At 49.1% G+C, this 17,259-nt stretch overlaps 1 protein-coding gene across 13 annotated transcripts in view; it reads left to right on the top strand.

Annotated features, from left to right (window-relative positions):
* The window catches only part of EPB41L1 (erythrocyte membrane protein band 4.1 like 1), a 109,690-nt gene that overhangs the window by 50,033 nt on the left and 42,398 nt on the right, over nt 1-17,259 (top strand). For all 13 annotated transcript variants that reach the window (XM_060030873.1, XM_060030872.1, XM_060030867.1 and 10 more), the window contains exons 2-7: nt 4,123-4,313; nt 5,194-5,358; nt 7,274-7,378; nt 7,985-8,027; nt 11,345-11,420; nt 16,848-17,066. In XM_060030873.1, coding sequence (XP_059886856.1) covers nt 4,137-4,313; nt 5,194-5,358; nt 7,274-7,378; nt 7,985-8,027; nt 11,345-11,420; nt 16,848-17,066 — 785 coding nt within the window. In that variant the 5' untranslated portion in view covers nt 4,123-4,136. The remainder of the gene's footprint in view (nt 1-4,122; nt 4,314-5,193; nt 5,359-7,273; nt 7,379-7,984; nt 8,028-11,344; nt 11,421-16,847; nt 17,067-17,259) is intronic.

Below are 17,259 nucleotides of genomic sequence, written 5' to 3'. Positions count from 1 at the left end.
GCAATGGGAGTCTTACCCTTTCCAGCAGAGTAACACTTCTGACTCTTGCAAAGCTGCCAGCCCCCATCCCCCCACCGCACTCCTTCCCTTCTCCCTGATTCCAGCCTGTCCCTTCTGCCAGGCTGGGTGGAGCTCACCTTTATAGCCTTCTTGTTCCAAGGAGTCAGGATGTCAAGGCTCCTCCTTGTCCTCCGCACAGCCCTACTTATTCCCACATCTGGGCGTTTGCCCGCGTAGTGACTCAGCCCAAATGCCCTCCCTGCCATCTCCTGTCTAGATTCTCCCTTTTTTCAAAACCTAACTCCCTCACCCTGCACTCCCTACCCTCTAAGTCTTCTTTGGGAACTCCAGGCCATACTCCTGATCACCAGGTCCCAGAATCTTCTAGAGGCTGAAATGTACACTGGCAAATCTAAGTCACATCCTGGGTGAGTATCATCCTCCCGTGTTGCGATGAGCTCCACGGGAACCAGCACATGTCCCTCCGGGTCCCCTACGGTGCCTGGCCAGCTTGACCGCACAGCAGGCTCCATCAGTCTGTGCTGACCTGGGCCTGGGCAGCACCGTGCCCACGTGACTGGCTGTGGTAGAAGCCAAGGCCAGGTTCTTGGCTCGCATTCTGTGCCCCAGTGAGAGAACCATGCCGTTATCCCTGGATTTGTGAGATACAGAAGGATCTCATCATAGGTTTAAAAAATAATAATGTGATTTTTCTTTTTAATTCATAACTTTTTTTAGAATTTAAACAGATTTTATTTATCCCTTTCTCATCCTGTCATACCAGGCCATGTGCATTGGAAAAATTTATTTTTTAACTTCTAGTTTTTTTTAAATCATTCAAGAAATCTCCAAGTATAGTAGAAGAAAATGAGAACTACAGTTAAACAGAAAGAAGAAAAAAATGATTTGTAGACCTGCCTTCTAGAAGCAACCATAGTTAATATACTTGGCTGAAATTTCTGGCACTATATGTGTGCATTAATCAAACTAGGGTCAATCTGTACAAACTGTTGTGTATCATGCTTTCTCACTCTGGTGAAAATTTTCCATGATTCCATGATTTAAAAAATATATATATATATTTATTTATTTGGCTGCATCGGGTCTTAGCTGCAGCACACGGGATATTTCATGGCAGCACGTGGGCTTCTCTCTAGTTGTGGCGCACGGGCTCCAGAGCTCATGGGCTCAGCAGTTGGGACACATGGGCTCTCCAGTTGTGGCATGCGGGCTCTGCAGGGCGCAGGCTTAGTTGCCCCGCGGCATGTGGGATCTTAGTTCCCCAACCAGGTATTGAACCCACATCCCCTTCGTTGAAAGGTGGATTCTTAACCACTGGACCACCAGGGAAGTCCCTTCCATGATATATATATATATTTTTTTTTAATTAATTAATTAATTTATTTTTGGCTGCGTTGGGTCTTTGTTGCTGTGCGTGGGCTTTCTCTAGTTGCAGCGAGAGGGGCTACTCTTCGTTGCGGTGCACGGGCTTCTCATTGTGGTGGCTTCTCTTGTTGCGGAGCATGGGCTCTAGGCGCTCGGGCTTCAGTAGTTGCGGTACATGGGCTCAGTAGTTGTGGCTCACAGGCTCTAGAGCGCAGGCTCAGTAGTTGTGGCACACAAGATTAGTTGCTCCACGGCATGTGGGACCTTCCTGGACCAGGGCTCAAACCCTGCATTGGCAGGCGGATTCTTAACCACTGTTCCACCAGGGAAGTCCCACTCAAGCCTCTTTTGCTCTCTGTGTCTCACCTGTAAAAGAAGAGGAGAAGACTAATTATCTCAGAAGGCTTCCAGCTCCTTTCCTCTGAGGTTCTCCCAGCACCAGGCAGTCGTGCCAGCAGCCTCTGCTGGAGACCTGGGTGGTGAAAGCCTGGGATATTTATTTACGATTACTCTCCTGGCTATTTCCAAGATGATGCAGGCCCAGGGAAGGTTCAGAGAGTACGGGCTGAAATCAGACTGAGGCAGAGGTGGGAGTAGATGCGCTGGGCTCCCTGGACCCATGAGGGGCATGTGGATTCTGCTTCTCCCAGCACAAAACGTACAGATTAGTCTATGGTTCTGGTTTTTTTTTTTTTTTTTTTTGAAGCAAAATTAAGCAGGCATTTATTTTAAGGGCTCTTCCCTGTAAGCCTTATCTAGCATTATGGCTGATATCCTCCAGTGAGGGCTTAGAAGAAAGCCAGAGCCAGGCAGCTATGTCTCAGTTTGACACCATGAGGCTGTGAGCCCCCCTGAGCAGCTCTTCTTGCTTTGAGCTCTGGCACAGAGTCAGCACTTAGTGTCATATAAGCAACAGAGAGCCTTTATTTAACTATGGCTTTAAATTATACCCTTAAAGCCCGGGGTAATGACGTGAGTGGAAAGCATTTTTGGGTGGGGTTGAGGCAATGTGGACCAAGACCTTCCCTTCCTCCTCATCTTCTTAACGGCGGCATCTGTAACAACAGACCCTCTCATTTGTGCTATGAGCTCTAGCTTACAAAGTGTTCCACTCATTATCCACGAGGTGAGAATTGAGGATGCTCGTGACCTCTCTAGGGCCCTAGAGATGTTGGGTGGCTGAGTGGGGTGCTCAGGGCCCCTGACTTTCTGTCCAGTGCCCCTTGCTTTGGGTGGGGCTGGTGGCCCCTGGAAGGCAGGGGGAGAAACTGAAGAATAAAAAGGAAACGTGGGGCTGGGGCTTGGGGCATGTGCACAGCCCAGGGTGAATCCTGTGTCTGTCTGTCTAACTGCCCATCCAAGGCCCCATGGTGGGTGGGGTGAGGGAGGGACCTGCCAAGTCTCATCTGAATCTTTCTCAGTTAGTATGATGGATTCGGAGGAAGGCTTTAGACTCAGGGGTGCGGGTTCCTGCTCATTTCTCTGTTACCTGGTTTTAGCTCCAAATTTCTTTTTTTTTTGAGAGGTTTGTTTTGATCAATGGGGGTCAGAAATGGGTGCTTTTGCCTTCCTAAAAACAAACAAACAAACAAACAAACAACATGGGTTAAAAATATATAGATGTATTTTTTAAATTATACAAGTAATTCCAAAGTGTATGAAGTAACAAATGAAGCTCCCTCTCTTATCCCGCCCTCTCTCTTTGTCCTCTATCTACTTCTGAATTATTAACCTCTCTTAACAGTTTGGTTATCCTTTCAGATCTTTTACTACATGTGTACAAACACAAAGATGTATTGTTGAGGTTATTGGTATTTTTTTTAATATAAAAATGGGGCCATGCCATTCTTTCTTTCTCTCCCTTTCTTTCTTTCTCTCGCTCCTTTTCTCTCTTTGCAATTTGCTTATTCCAAAGAGCAGCTGGGCAACAGGTCCTTGATTCTCTGAAAGCTCCTCACTTCCTGCTCTGAGGGGGAAATGATAAGCATAATCGATTGCAGAGATAATTTCTAAGTCCCTCGCTTTTTGGATGAGTCCTAGTGAGACCAACCAACGGCCCATTTGTGGCAGATGTGGGGCCCGAGTCCAGTTCGCCTGACTTTGACATCATCAGGGCTATGCGTTTTTTAAGAGTACCTTCCTGCGTTATCCCTTTAAGTACATCCTGACAGCATCCCTGTGAAGTCAGGGGGCAGGAATTATTGAGGCTTGGGGCATGGAGAGCCTTGTCCGATGTCAGGGCTGGAAAGGCCAGGAGCACAGGGCTCTTTGGGTTGAGTTCCATTTATCCCACATTGATTGAGGGGCTACCGTGTGCCAGGTGCTGTAGTGGGAGAGACAGCCTGGCCAAGGGCCTGCCTGGAGGTGGTCACTGACTGTCCCTGGTGCTCTTGGCAGAGTGGGGCCCCCTGGAGAGACTCTCCTCGCCCTTAGGAAGGACCCTGATTCCAGACCTGGGCCAAGAGCTTGGAGTCCCTGAGGAGCTATATGGCACAAGGGTGGGTGGGGGTCTGTGACCTCGGCTGTTGCCACCGAGCCCTCACTTCTCATGACTCTGTCCCCATCCTCACTTCCTCTGTCTCTCCCTCCCTCCCTCCTCCTTCTCTCTGTGGCTTTTTGTCCGTTTGTCTCCATCTGTCTCTCTCCACGTGTGGTTCCTGTGCCCCTCGCACCGTTCTGTCGTACCACTGCTGCCCCTCTCCCCCATCACGTGCTCTCTCCTTTGTGCCAATGCAGGCGTGCTGGTCACCATGACAACAGAGACAGGCCCAGATTCTGAGGTGAAGAAGGCTCAGGAGGAGGCCCCGCAGCAGCCTGAGGCAGCCGCTGCAGCTACTACCCCTGTGACCCCCGCAGGCCACGGCCGTCCCGAGGCCAACTCCAATGAGAAGCATCCGCCCCATCAGGACGCCCGGCCTGCCGAACAGGTGTGTGCCTGAGAGCACGGGATCCCTCTTCCTGCCCAGCCAGTCCTCCAGAAGGGAGGCAACAGGGAAACTGAGATGTATTATTGACCCATTACATGCCAAGCACTGTGCAGGGGGCATAGTGTTCATTTCTATAATTAATTCTCTGAGACCTAAGAAGGTAACTGTTGATTTCCCCATTTTACACTTGGGGAAACAGAGCCTCAGCAGGATGAAGTGAGTTACCCAAAGTCACATGGCTATAAAGCGACAGAAGTGCAAGTCAGATCTAGATCTGATTTTGAAAATCGGTGTTCTTTCAACCTTATTTTCCTATCCCCCAAGGCTGTCCTTTCTAGCGGGGCAAGCCCAGGGTGACTGCAGAGCAAAATTCATCACCCTAAAAAGAGACAGAGGACTTGGGGGTTCATCTGGCCGTTGAATTCACACCTCCCCTAATTCACAGCTGGACCAGAGAGGGCAGGGACTTGGCCAAGGTCATTGAGGGTGTCAGTGACAGAGTTAGGACTAGTGGGCAGGGCTCTGGCCTCCCTTCCCTCCACTAGATCAGTCCCAGCCCCATGCTAGACCCAGTGACAGACTGGGGAGGAGGAGACCATGTCCTGATCGCTCATGCACTGTTCTCGGCAGATAGGACAGCTCCCGCCTGCAGGGGAGCAGTGGACCCCTCGTATGAGCCCACCCATTGTACGCAGAAGCTCTGGCTCTCTTCCTGCACACACCCACCATTGACCGTGGTCACCTGGGGGGTCTTAGGGGGCAGTGGCTCTCATTTTGGGGTCTGTCTGAGCCCGAGCTGCATCCTTATTGCATCTCATTTGGACGCAAAGCTATGGTTTCTAGCCCGCTGACTAAACCCTTCCCTTGGTTGGACCTGTAGAGCCTAGACATGGAGGAGAAGGACTTCGGGGAGGCCGATGGCCTGTCGGAGAGGACCACGCCCAGCAAGGCCCAGAAGTCGCCCCAGAAGATTGCCAAGAAATACAAGAGTGCCGTCTGCCGAGTCACTCTGCTCGATGCCTCTGAGTATGAGTGTGAGGTGGAGGTAGGGAGCACCACAGGCCCCGTCCTTGGTCGACCGTCCTCAGAGCCAGGACAGGCCTCTGTGCGCACGCAGCCTGGGCCAAGCCAGAGGGCATCCACTCTTCAAGGAGGCCTGGACCGACTGCCGCGTCCTGGGGAGATGACCCGGCCAGCCCTCCTTTGCACAGATGGTGGCACTGAGGCCCGCAGAAGGCTCTTCTCATTGCAGATAGTGTTAGGCGAGGCACAGGGCTGGTGCCAGGAATCAGGGTGGCTGTACCTCGGCAAGGAGTCACCGTTTTGGGGCTGATCTATAGCCTGGTAGGACCTGGGCTCTTTCATCTCACCCAGCAGACGCTGAGGTTTCAACCAGAATCATTTTCATTTATATAATGGGTGTGGAGAAGGCTTCTCCCTGTGAAGTACCCTATCCAGGGCACCAGGACAAACTGGTCACTCGAGGCTTCCATGGTGAGGCGTCCCCCAGGCATAGGGAGGTGGCCCATTGGAAGGACCCTCCCCCCCAGGCTGTGGAGACACCCTGTGGCATGGCTCTGGCCCACAGTGGGTGGCTGGGCAGACACCTCCTCTCTGGGATCAGCCCTCCTGGTCCCACGTGTAGCATCTCCCTTTCCTGTGCAGGCTGGAACTCCCACCCGAATTCTAAGCTCTCACTCGCCCCCTTTGAGGTTCTGCCCCAGTCCAGGCACCATTCCTGGCCCATCCACATGTATGGAAGAGTCCAGAGGGTGGCTTTACTGCTGAGAGTTACAGGACCCACCTCCCTTTCTCCCCCGATCCCTGGTCTTAAGGGACCGACTTCTGAGACCTGGGAGGCTGGCTCTGTCGTCTTTGCCGGGTTGGGTTTTGTTTTTTTTTTAATGTTTATTTATTCCATAGAAAGGTTGCAGGGTGGACATCTTGCCTACTCCTGGGCAAAACAAAGGGATATCTTCTCCCTCTTTCCTCCTGCCCATGGTGGCCCCAAGGTGCTGTTTCAGCTACCCTAGAAGAGCGTAAGGGTTTGGCTGAGGCCACTCTCTCTGAAGCTCTCCTCCAGGCTCAGGAATCCCTTGGTTTCCCAGCTGCTCCCCACATTCAGGCCTGGTGCCAGTCCCCAGTGACCTAGCCAGACCTTGCAGGGACCTCACCCGCTCCCTGGAGTCTGCTGCCTCTTTGGGTAGTGACTGCTTCACACGCCCCCTGCCCCGTGATCCCTTTATCGATGCTCATCCTCACCCCTGTGGGTTTGGGGTACCCAGCCAGGTTCTGGGCTTTGTCCTTCTGAATCCTCAGGCCCAGGTGGTGTTCAGAGAGGTACCACGCCTTGCTGATGGGAGTTGGGGGGAGAAGGTGGCTTGAACAGTGCTGCTTGCAACTGAGGCTGATTTAGGCTCTGTGAGCCCCTGTGGAACCTCACTTGCTGCCTGGGTAGAGGTGATGCTCCCTTAGTGTAAGGGGAGGGGCCAGTGGAGGACAGTCACGCTGTGACCCTGAGTCCCAGGCCCTCCCCTCCTCCCCTGCCCGTGTCCCTCACATGTCAGGTGGCTTGTCTCTTCCTCTCACACTCAAAACTCAGACTTTTGGTTTTCTGCTCCTTGGGTCCAACTTAGCCTGTTTCTCCTAATCACTGTACAGGGAGGAAAAATCAGTCACTCCCCCACCCCACGCTGGCTTTCCCCCAAGCAGGTCTGAGTTACAGGAGGGCCCCAGGAGGGCTTGGAAGAAGGCAGTTGATGGGCTAGGCATTAGTGTCCCCCCAGGATTCCTTAGGACTTGGAGAGCAGAACCAGGTGGGTGGCAGGAGTGCTGAGATCCTCCCCAGATGCTGGAAACCTCTTGCAGGTTTTCAGGTCGTCCTGGTGGAGCCTGGGGCATCTCCCCGCCCCATGCTGAGGTGTGTTCCGGCCTCACGGCAGCTCTGCTCTTCTCTTCAGAAACACGGCCGGGGCCAGGTGCTGTTTGACCTGGTCTGTGAGCACCTCAACCTCCTGGAGAAGGACTACTTTGGCCTGACCTTCTGTGATGCCGACAGCCAGAAGGTGCCTGGACTGGGGAGCGGGGCTGACTGGAAGGCCTGCCCTGGGTGGTGGGGGGGTCTCTTCCCTTAGGCCCCCATTGGCCTGGCCACATCCCATGGCTTCCATCAGTCCTCAGATCTTCATTAGGTACCTTCTGTCTGCATGCTTCCAGGGTTCAGCCTGCCCTGTCCATCCTCAGTTCTCTGTCTCCCCTGTGCCCCTTCCTTGGGGGCCTGCAAGTCAGCCCCAGATGGGTATCTGGAGAGCCGTGGCATGGCTTCCTGTGGGAGCTGAGGCACTCACCCCCCAGCCCCTCTTCCCCACCCTTGGGAAACTCCTGCCCGAGTTTCCTTCTTCCCACCAATCCCACTGCAGCTGCATTACCCGTTCACCGTGCTGCCTCCAAGCACTGCCAGGCCCAGGGCCCCGGGTCCCAAACCCTGAGTGAAGCCAGGCCTCATTCCCTCACCTCCCAGTCCCAGGGGAAAGGACCCAGACAGCTCAGCCAGGGAAGGGTGTTCCCAGCTAAGGGGCTGTTGGCAGGCCATTTCGGGACGTTTCTCTCTCCTAGCCCTACCCAAGTCCCCTCCTCCATCTCCCTCTAATGAACTCTATCTTCTCCTACAGAACTGGCTGGACCCCTCCAAGGAAATCAAGAAGCAGATCCGGAGTGAGTGGCTTGCTGTGGTTGGAACCGGTAGTGGAAGGTGGCGGGGGGGCTCCGGGCCTTGAGGGCCCTAGGTGCGCTGCTCCCTCCTCCTTTGGGAAGTGCGTTGGGACCCTGAGTTCGTTTGCTGTGTGTGGCACATTTTGGGGAAGGCAGGGTATTGTTTTAGAGATGAGGAGCCTGAGGCCTGGACAAGAGGAGTCACCCAGCAGGTTAGCAGAGGGATCACAGCTGCCTTCAGGACGTCAGCCCTAGAAGGGACCTGCAGAGTCATCTAGGGCAAGGGGACAGACCGATGGCCTCAAAACAGCCACCTTCTGTCCAGGGCCAGTGCAGGCTTCGGTGATCAGTGACCTTTGACTCAGCTCAGAATCCTTGTCCCCACAGTACTCTAGGCCACTGCCAACTGAGAGGAGTGAATGTGTCCTGTGTTTAATGATGGGTGACTGAGGCCCAGAAAGAGGCAGTTGTTTATCCAAGATCACAGAGTGAGGTATGGGCCACGCCAGGTCTTGAGCCCTGGCCCCCTGGCACCATCCTGCACTCTTTTCAGGGCCTGGGTCAAAGACAGATGAGCAAGCCAAAAACCTGTCTTTTCTGGCCCAGAGGAAAAAAGGCATGTTGGGAGGGGGGCGGGGCAGCCTTCCAACGCCAGAAGGGGGAGGTAGGTGGCCTCAGCCAGGGGGCATGCGGTGAGTGGGGACTTGGAGCCTAGAGGCAGTGATGCCTCCACTGGGGGCTCCTCCCCTTGGGTGTGCTTGGGCTTCCTGGTCCCCTGGCTGGAAAGCTAGAGCCAAGCCTGTTGCCGTGATAGCAGGCAGCTGGGCCTAGGGATGCCAGCTGACTATGCAGGAGGGGGCTGTAGCCTCCTGTAAGTTGGAGATAAAGAGGCATGCTCACGGACAGAGCTCCCCTCTCTGGGGCCAACAGGGTCCTAGGCCTGGCCTTTATGCTGTCCCCAGGAACCCCAGCCCAGCTGGGAGGCCTGGCTCTCATGCCTGAAAGAATCAGAACACCCACAGTGGCTGAGAGTGTTTGAGAAGGACCAGGACCTTAGAAAAGAGAAGCTGCTGACAGAATCTTTGGGTCTCGACTCCCTCCCCAGGGCAAGAAGTGATCCCCTTGGGTTATGAAGGAGCAGGGCTCCCTCCTTTATTTAGTAAAGCCACAGTCTCTCTTCCTACCCCTGCAGTCTCCACCCACTCACCCCAGTTCTGGCTTCTGGGGCCCCCACAGAGCAATTTTTTACCCACTGTCTTGATTTGTGACAACTCCAACCTTCTGAAGGTGGCACCTGAGTCCTTATGTCCTGGCCTTCAGAGTTGGGTATATTTCCTCCCAAATCTCAGGGCCCATCACCTAGGGCACTGGGGGCAATTCCTCCACCTCTCTGGATTCCCGCATCTCCCTAGCACGTGGATTAGTGATTACTGCCTCACTAGGTGGGGATGAAGGTTCAGTGATGTGAGTGTGGACAACAGCCAGCACATAGTAGGTGCTTCACATAGTAGGAGGCAATCTGGTGTGATGGTTAAAAGGACAGATGCGGGAAGCAGACTGCCTGGATTTGAATCCTGACTCCGTCACTGCTTCTCGTGTTATTTAATTGCTCTGTGCCTCATCATCTGTAAAGTGGGGGTAACCCTTATCATTAGGGTTGTTGTGAGGATTAAATGAGTTATTAGGCGTTCAACACCTAAAAGGTGCCTGCCCATAGTAACACGCAGTTTGTATTAGCCATTATTATTATGATTAATTATTACCATTATTCTCTCGCTCTCTTTTTTTCTTGGCTGTGCTGTGCGGCCTGTGAGATCTCAGCTCCCCGGGATCGAACCCGGGTCATGGCGGTGAAAGCCGGGAATCCTAACAACTAGGCCACCAGGGAACTCCCCCATTGTTATTCTTGAGACAGGGATTGTTTCCCCTTGAGGCTGCTGTTTCCAAGGAGTCAGCTGCAGTCAGGAGCCTAGGTTGTGGAGTCATATGATCAGAGGCTAGACCTGTTTTCTATCGCTGACTAGCTGGGTGATCCTGGGAGAATGACTTAACCTCTCAAAACCTGCATCTATTAAAAGGAAAGTCTACCTCAGGATCACTATAAAGATTAAATTCCAAAAACACGTGTAAAGTTCTTAGCAAGCCAAGCGACTGGCACTTAGTAAGTGTTGGAGACATGACAGCTGTAGGGTGAAGATGGTGGTGCCTGCAGGGACAGGATGGTAGTGATGGCATGGCCTCCAGCCCTTCCTGTCCACAGCCCTGCTCTGGATGGGTCTCTCTTTCTCACTTTGTCAGAGGTCCCTTTAGAGCATGGAGCCCAAAATGTCCCAGGGGTGGTCTGACCATTGTTCCGGATTATGGCCTTTCATCAAGGCCTCTTCCCTCCCCCCTCTTCTTAAGTGGTCATCCCTCTTCTTGGTTTGCAGAGCTTGTTTCCAGCCGAAACCGCAGCGTTTATTTTTCTCTACCTTGTAAATGTGTACCATTGATTTTTCATATCTAAACGTGGAGGTTAACATTTATCCCTGGGAAATGTTCTTTGTTACTTTTAGCCCATTATATTTGCTTTTGGGTCTTGTTTATAATCCAATTCTGCCATCTGAGATGGAGTCACCATTATATAGGGCAGAGTTTTGCAACATGTTTTCTGAGAAACTTTAATCTGGAAGGATGCCCTGTGACAAATAGATGCAACAGGTCAGATGGATTCTGGGAACTCTTGAATGCATGTCCCCCTTCAAGAGGTGCAATGCCCAGTAGCAGAGTGAGGGCTCTGAGAAGTCCAAAGTTAGGAAACCTGTTTAATGTGGTATTTTCTAGATTAATTATCTTCCCATGAATGTCCTGGGGCACAGACTTTGGTGTAGAGGGAAGAGCATGGGCTCTGGATCCAGGTGGCCTGGGTCTGAACCTCAGCATTGCCACTTCCTAGCTTGTGACCTTGGACTGGCCACTTTACTGCCTGGGCCTCACCGTCCTCATTTACAAAATGAGGATAATCATTATCAAGGACTTACTTACAGGGATGTTGTGAGGTTTAATGAAGCAATGTTTGTAAAGTAATTAACAGCATGTCTGGCATGCACCATTGTTTTCTTTCTTTCTACCTTCCTTCCCACTGCTAGTTCACAAGTCTGTTAATCTGGGCCTCAGTCTCCTCATCTGTCAAGTGGGAATAATGTGCCAGCCTCTCTTATTGGATTGTCCTAAGATGATTGTTATGGGAAGACTGAAAAATTGCCCATGGCATGGTGCATCTGGGCCACCCACCGGGGAGATGGGGCCTCTCTGATCTCTCCTCCATCTTCTCCTCTCAGGCAGCCCCTGGAATTTTGCCTTCACAGTCAAGTTCTACCCCCCTGACCCTGCCCAGCTGACAGAAGACATCACAAGGTGAGGGCTGGGGAGGGGTGGTGGTGGAGGGGGATGGACACAGAGCCCTGGGAGACACAAAGTGGTATATGGGTACATGATGGCAGGTGCAAACCCAGATGCCTACTGAGGCCAGGCAGACAGCATCAACAAGGGAAGCCAACTCAGTGTAAGAGAAAGTGATGCAAATGGAGTGGTCGATGGCAACTGACCCTTGACTTCAGAGGGGGAGGTGTCACAGGGAACAGTGGGGCTCAGTGTGAATTCAAGAGGACAGATGCCACTTAAAACAGTTGCCGTTCTGCTCGGGCAGTCACTGTCATGTGGGAACCAGGCCTGATAGTTGGAGTGAAGCTAGAGATTTGAGAGTAAAAACCACACTTTTTAAATATTGGCAACTAATTTAAACTCTTCAAAAGCATGGGGTGGGCCATCTCTGGGTAGGATAAAGCAGACATGTCTGAAGGCCGATGTGCTGGCTGGACCGCCAGGTTTTAACTTTGGGGATAGGAGGGATTAGAACACAGGTGCCTTTGCAAGTGGGAGTTTGGTCCTGTGTGCTACTCTGTGCACATGGCAGGCGAGCGGGAGTCAAATGAGGCATGTGACCACCCCAGGGAGGCAAGCCCAGGCTGCTGGGGTGAACGTGGGTTGTAGGTGCAGGCCTTGTGCCTCAGTGCCAGTAGATAACAAGGCTTAACGATTAGAAGGGGGTGCAAAGCATCTCTCAGGATGAGAGCTTCCATGGGGCTCATCCTGCCTCTGAAATCCAAAACAGGGAGGGGCCTTTCTCTTTATCTAAGCCCCTTCCAAAGAGATAGTCTTACTTTACAATATCCTGGGGCTGTGTCATCCTTGTGCTGGGCCCTAAACACCCACCAACCATAGGATGTGGCTTGGAGTTATTCCTACGGCAGGAGAGGGAGCTACTAAGCCATCCTCTGTCTCCCATTGGGTCCCTTCTTAATCTCTGCCATTTGCCAGGCAATGGGCCAAGGTCAAGATACGGACTCTGGCCTTGGGAGATAAAACAGATATCCCTGGAATAGATCAGACCTGAGGCCTTGGCCTCATTAGCCCCGCTCTAATCCCTGAGGTCAGCTTGGGGCCAAGGTGGCAGCAGCAGGGTCTAAACTTCATTCCCGAAAGGGCTGAGAGCTTTAGACCAATACAGCCCCCATCCCCTGGTCTTGCCCACTGGTGCCTCTCCTCTTTGTGCTGGTCCCTGGACATTTGGCCTCTAGGGACACCAGGAAGGAAGTTAGCCCTGCCCGGTGTGGCTGGCCTCAGAGGATGGGGTGGTAGTAGCAGCTGATTTAGTCAAAAATATTTAGAACCCAAATAAACTGGTCAGAATGACAAAGTGACTGAAATGAAAGACTGATCAGTGTGTTTGGTAATGATTTCTGAATTTGGAGACTTTTGAATGATATGCTTATAAGCCCACACTCGATGCCTGTAATGTTTGAGCAGCTGCTGGCTCTGAGCCTCTGCCGTGGCTCTGAGCACACACTGAGGCCACATGTATTGTGCTTTTGGCCAGAGCTTCAGTTCTGACTGCAAAATAATGTCGTGGAGCAGTAAAAACTATACTAAGTAAAAGCCACTTAAAAGGAAAAGAAACAAGTCATTGGAAAAAAAAAGTGGTGAAACATAGCAAAGTGGGCAAGGAGGTATTGTAGGCTGAGCGTGAACTGGAATATTAAAAAAAAATTACACAGTAACTTAAAAAGCAATAAAAAGTGCTTTGTAATGGTTCTAAAAGTTGTAAAATCATCCAAGTGTGCATGAAAGTTATAAAAAAAATCATGGCCTAGTGGTTGGAAATGTTTCTTTTAAACCAATTTGGACAATTCATTTAGAGCTGGAGCCAAATAAAAAAGTTTTGAGAAAACATTGGCAAAGAGGTTAGTCCAGACAGTGGAATATGGTGCAGAAGTTAAAATGAATAAAGGGGTCACGTGTGCTGACATGGGAAGGGCTCTAAGGCACATAGTTGGGAGTGAAAAAGCAAGCTGTGTGGGCAGATATAGCATTTGATAACATTTACATGGTAAAAACACCCATGAACCAAAACTACATGCATTTAAAAAAATTTATTTTATTGAAGTATAGTTGATTTACAATGTTGTGTTAATTTCTGCTGTACAGAAAATGATTCAGTTATATATACATATATACATATTCTTTTTCATATTCTTTTCCATTATGGTTTATTATAGGATATTGAGTATTGTTCCCTGTGCTATACAGTAGGACCTTGTCGTTTATCCATTCTATATATAATAGTTTGCAACTGCTGATTCCAAACTCCCATTCCATCCCTCCCCCACCCCCTCTCCCCTTTGGCAACCGCAAGTCTGTTTTCTATGTCTGTGAGTCTGTTTCTGTTTCATAGATAAGTTCATTTGTGTCATATTTTAGATTCCACATGTAAGTGATATCATGTGGTATTTGTCTTTCTGTTTCTGATTTACTTCACTTAGTATGATAATCTCTAGTTGCATCCATGTTGCTGTAAATGGCAATATTTCATTCTTTTTATGGCTGAGCAATATTCCATTGTATATATGTACCACATCTTCTTTATCCACTCATCTGTCGATGGACATTTAGAGTGCTTCCATGTCTTGGCTAATGTAGATAGTGCTGCTGTGAACCTAGGGGTGCATGTATCTTTTCTAATTACAGTTTTTTTCTGGATATATGCCCAGGAGTGGGATTGCTGGATCATATGGCAACTGTATTTTTAGTTTTTTGAGGAACTTCCGTACTGTTTTCCATAGTGGCTGCACCAATTTACATTCCCACCAACAGTGTAGGAGCGTTCCCTTTCTGCCACACCCTCTCCAGCACTTGTTATTTGCAGACTTTTTAATGATGGCCATTCTGACCAGTGTGAGGTGGTACCTCATTGTAGTATTGATTTGCATTTCTCTAATGTTTACCGATGATGAGCATCTTTTCATGTGCCTATTTGCCATCTGTATGTCATTTTGGAGAAATGTCTATTTAGGTCTTCTGCCCATTTTTTGATTGGGTTGTTTTGGGTTTTTTTGTTATTGAGTTGTATGAGCTGTTTGTGTATTTTGGAAATTAAGCCCTTGTTGGTTACATCATTTGCAAATATTTTCTCCCAGTCCGTAGGTAGTCTTTTTGTTTTGTTTATGGTTTCCTTTGCTGTGCAAAAGCTTGTAAGTTTGTTTAGGTTCCATTTGTTTACTTTTGATTTTATTTCTATTGCCTTGGGAGACTGACCTAAGAAAATGTTGGTACGATTTATGTCAGAATGTTTTGCTATGTTCACTTCTAGAAATTTTATGGTGTCCTGTCTGGTATTTAAGTTTTTAAGCCATTTTGAGTTTATTTTTGTGTATGGTATGAGGGTGTGTTCTAACTTCATTGGTTTACATGCAGCTGTCCAACTTTCCCAACACCACTTGCTAAAGAGACTGTCTTTTCCCCATTGTATATTCTTGCCTCCTTTGTCGAAGATTAATTGACCATAGGTGTGTGGGTGTATTTCTGGGCTCTCTATTCTGTTCCATTGATCCATATGTCTGTTTTTGTGCCAATATCATGCTGTTTTGATTACTGTAGCTTTGTAGTATTGTCTGAAATCTGGGAGGGTTATGCCTCCTGCTTTGTTTTTTTTTAAAAAAAATTTTTTTTTAATTTATTTATTTTTGGCTGCATTGAGTCTTCATTGCACTGTGCGGGCTTCCCATTGCAGTGTCTTCTCTTGTTGCAGAGCACGGGCGGGCTTCAGTAGTTGTGGCTCATGGGCTGTAGAGTGTAGCCTCAGTAGTTGTGGCGCATGGGCTTAGTTGCTCCGCAGCAGGTGGGATCTCCCCAGACCAGGGCTCTAACCCATGTCCCCTGCACTGGCAGGTGGATTCTTAACCACTGCCCCACCAGGGAAGTCCCTCCTGCTTTGTTCTTTTTCCTCAGGATTACTTTGGCAATTCTGGGTCTTTTATGGTTCCATATAAATTTTAGGATTATTTATTCTAGTTCTGTGAAAAATGTCATGGGTAATTTGATAGGGATTGCATTAAATTTGTAGATTGTTTTGGGTAGTATGGCCATTTTAACAATGTTAATTCTTCCAATCCAAGAGCATGGGATATCTTTCCATTTCTTTGAATCACCTTCAATTTCCTTTATTAATGTTTTATAGTTCTCAGCATATAAGTCTTTTACCTCCTTGGTCAGGTTTATTCCTAAGTATTTTATTTTATTTTTGATGTTATTCTAAAAGGGATTTTTTCAGCAATAATGGAGCTTCTGCATGTAGAGGATTGGTAACTTGTTCCATGGTGGCAAGAAAGAAGTCTTTTTTTTTCTTGCTGTATAATGTTTCAGTTTTAATAATTTTGAAGCACTTGGATGCATTCAGAAATTAAAAATAAAAACCATAGATTAAAAAAATAAATAAAAGGGATTTTTTTTTTACATTTCCTTTCTGATATTTTATTGTTAAGTGTAAAGAAATGCAGCCAATTTCTGTATGTTAGCCTTGTATCCTGCTGTCTTGCTGAATTCATTTGTCAGTTCTAGCAGTTTTTGTGTGGCGTCTCTAGGGCTTTCTATATGTAGTATCATGTCGTCTGCGTATAATGACAGTGTTACCTCTTCCCTACCAATTTGGATACCTTTTATTTCTTTTTCCTGACTGATTGCTGTAGCAAGGACTTGAAATACTATGTTGAATAGAAGTGATGAGAGTGGGTATCCTTGTCTTGTTCCAGATTTTAGAGAGAAGGCTTTCAGCTTTCACTGTTGAGTATTATATTGGCTATGGGTTTGCCATAAGTAGCTTTTATTATGTTGAGATATGTTCCCTCTATACGCAGTTTCATAAGAGTTTTTATCATGAATCGATGTTGAATTTTATCAAATGCATTTTCTACATCCATGGAGATGATCATGTGAAAACCACATGCATTTCTATATGTCCATGGAGGAAAAAGGTCTAAACACCACAGGGATAACAGGAGTGACCTCTGGGGGAGGGAATTAGGACTGAGAATGGACATCAAGAGGAAATTTAGAATTATCTCTAAAGTTTACATTTTTCCCACAATAAGAGTATATTAATAGTATAATTAAAAATACATCACATTTTTAAAAAAATGGTTAAACCAGCAAAGCAGTCCTAATTTAGCTTGAAAATGAGTTAGAAATCGAAAATGTTCCTATAGTAGGAAAAATCCTTCAAACTTAGAAACGAACAAAAATGCTTAACGTTGCACGAAATGTTACATAACCATCTTCTAGGATACACCCAAAGTATTAACACACGACATGCCAGCGTCTGGAAACATTTCTCTTCTGCTGCGCTGAGCATTGATCAGTTGGTGCTGATGGATCGGTGGGCAGCTGTGCTTGGGGGAATCTAGGGAGGGAGTGGCCCCCGTGCCCATGCCAGCTCTCCCCTATGTCCAGATACTACCTGTGCCTGCAGCTGCGGGCGGACATCATCACAGGCCGCCTGCCCTGCTCCTTCGTCACGCATGCCCTGCTGGGCTCCTATGCCGTGCAGGCTGAGCTGGGTGACTATGATGCTGAGGAACATGTGGGCAACTATGTCAGCGAGCTCCGCTTCGCCCCTAACCAGACCCGGGAGCTGGAAGAAAGGATCATGGAGTTGCACAAGACGTACAGGTGAGAGGGCCTCCGCCCAGTCCTCCCCTTGCTCCTTGCCCTGTTGGCCAGAACCTTCCTGGCTAGGCCACCGGATCGTATGCTGTAAGTACCCCACCTGGCTCTGCCGTTGACGTGAGGTGTGTCTGAGAGCACATCATCTCATCAGATGGGAATGATGGTAACTTGCTATGTGACCTTAAATGACTGCTTG

This window comes from Delphinus delphis, chromosome 15 (genome assembly GCF_949987515.2).
Source record: "Delphinus delphis chromosome 15, mDelDel1.2, whole genome shotgun sequence".
Classification (NCBI taxonomy): Eukaryota; Metazoa; Chordata; class Mammalia; order Artiodactyla; family Delphinidae; genus Delphinus; species Delphinus delphis.
The sequence above is the reverse complement of the archived record's forward strand: the minus strand, read 5'-3'. Positions and strand labels throughout refer to the sequence as shown.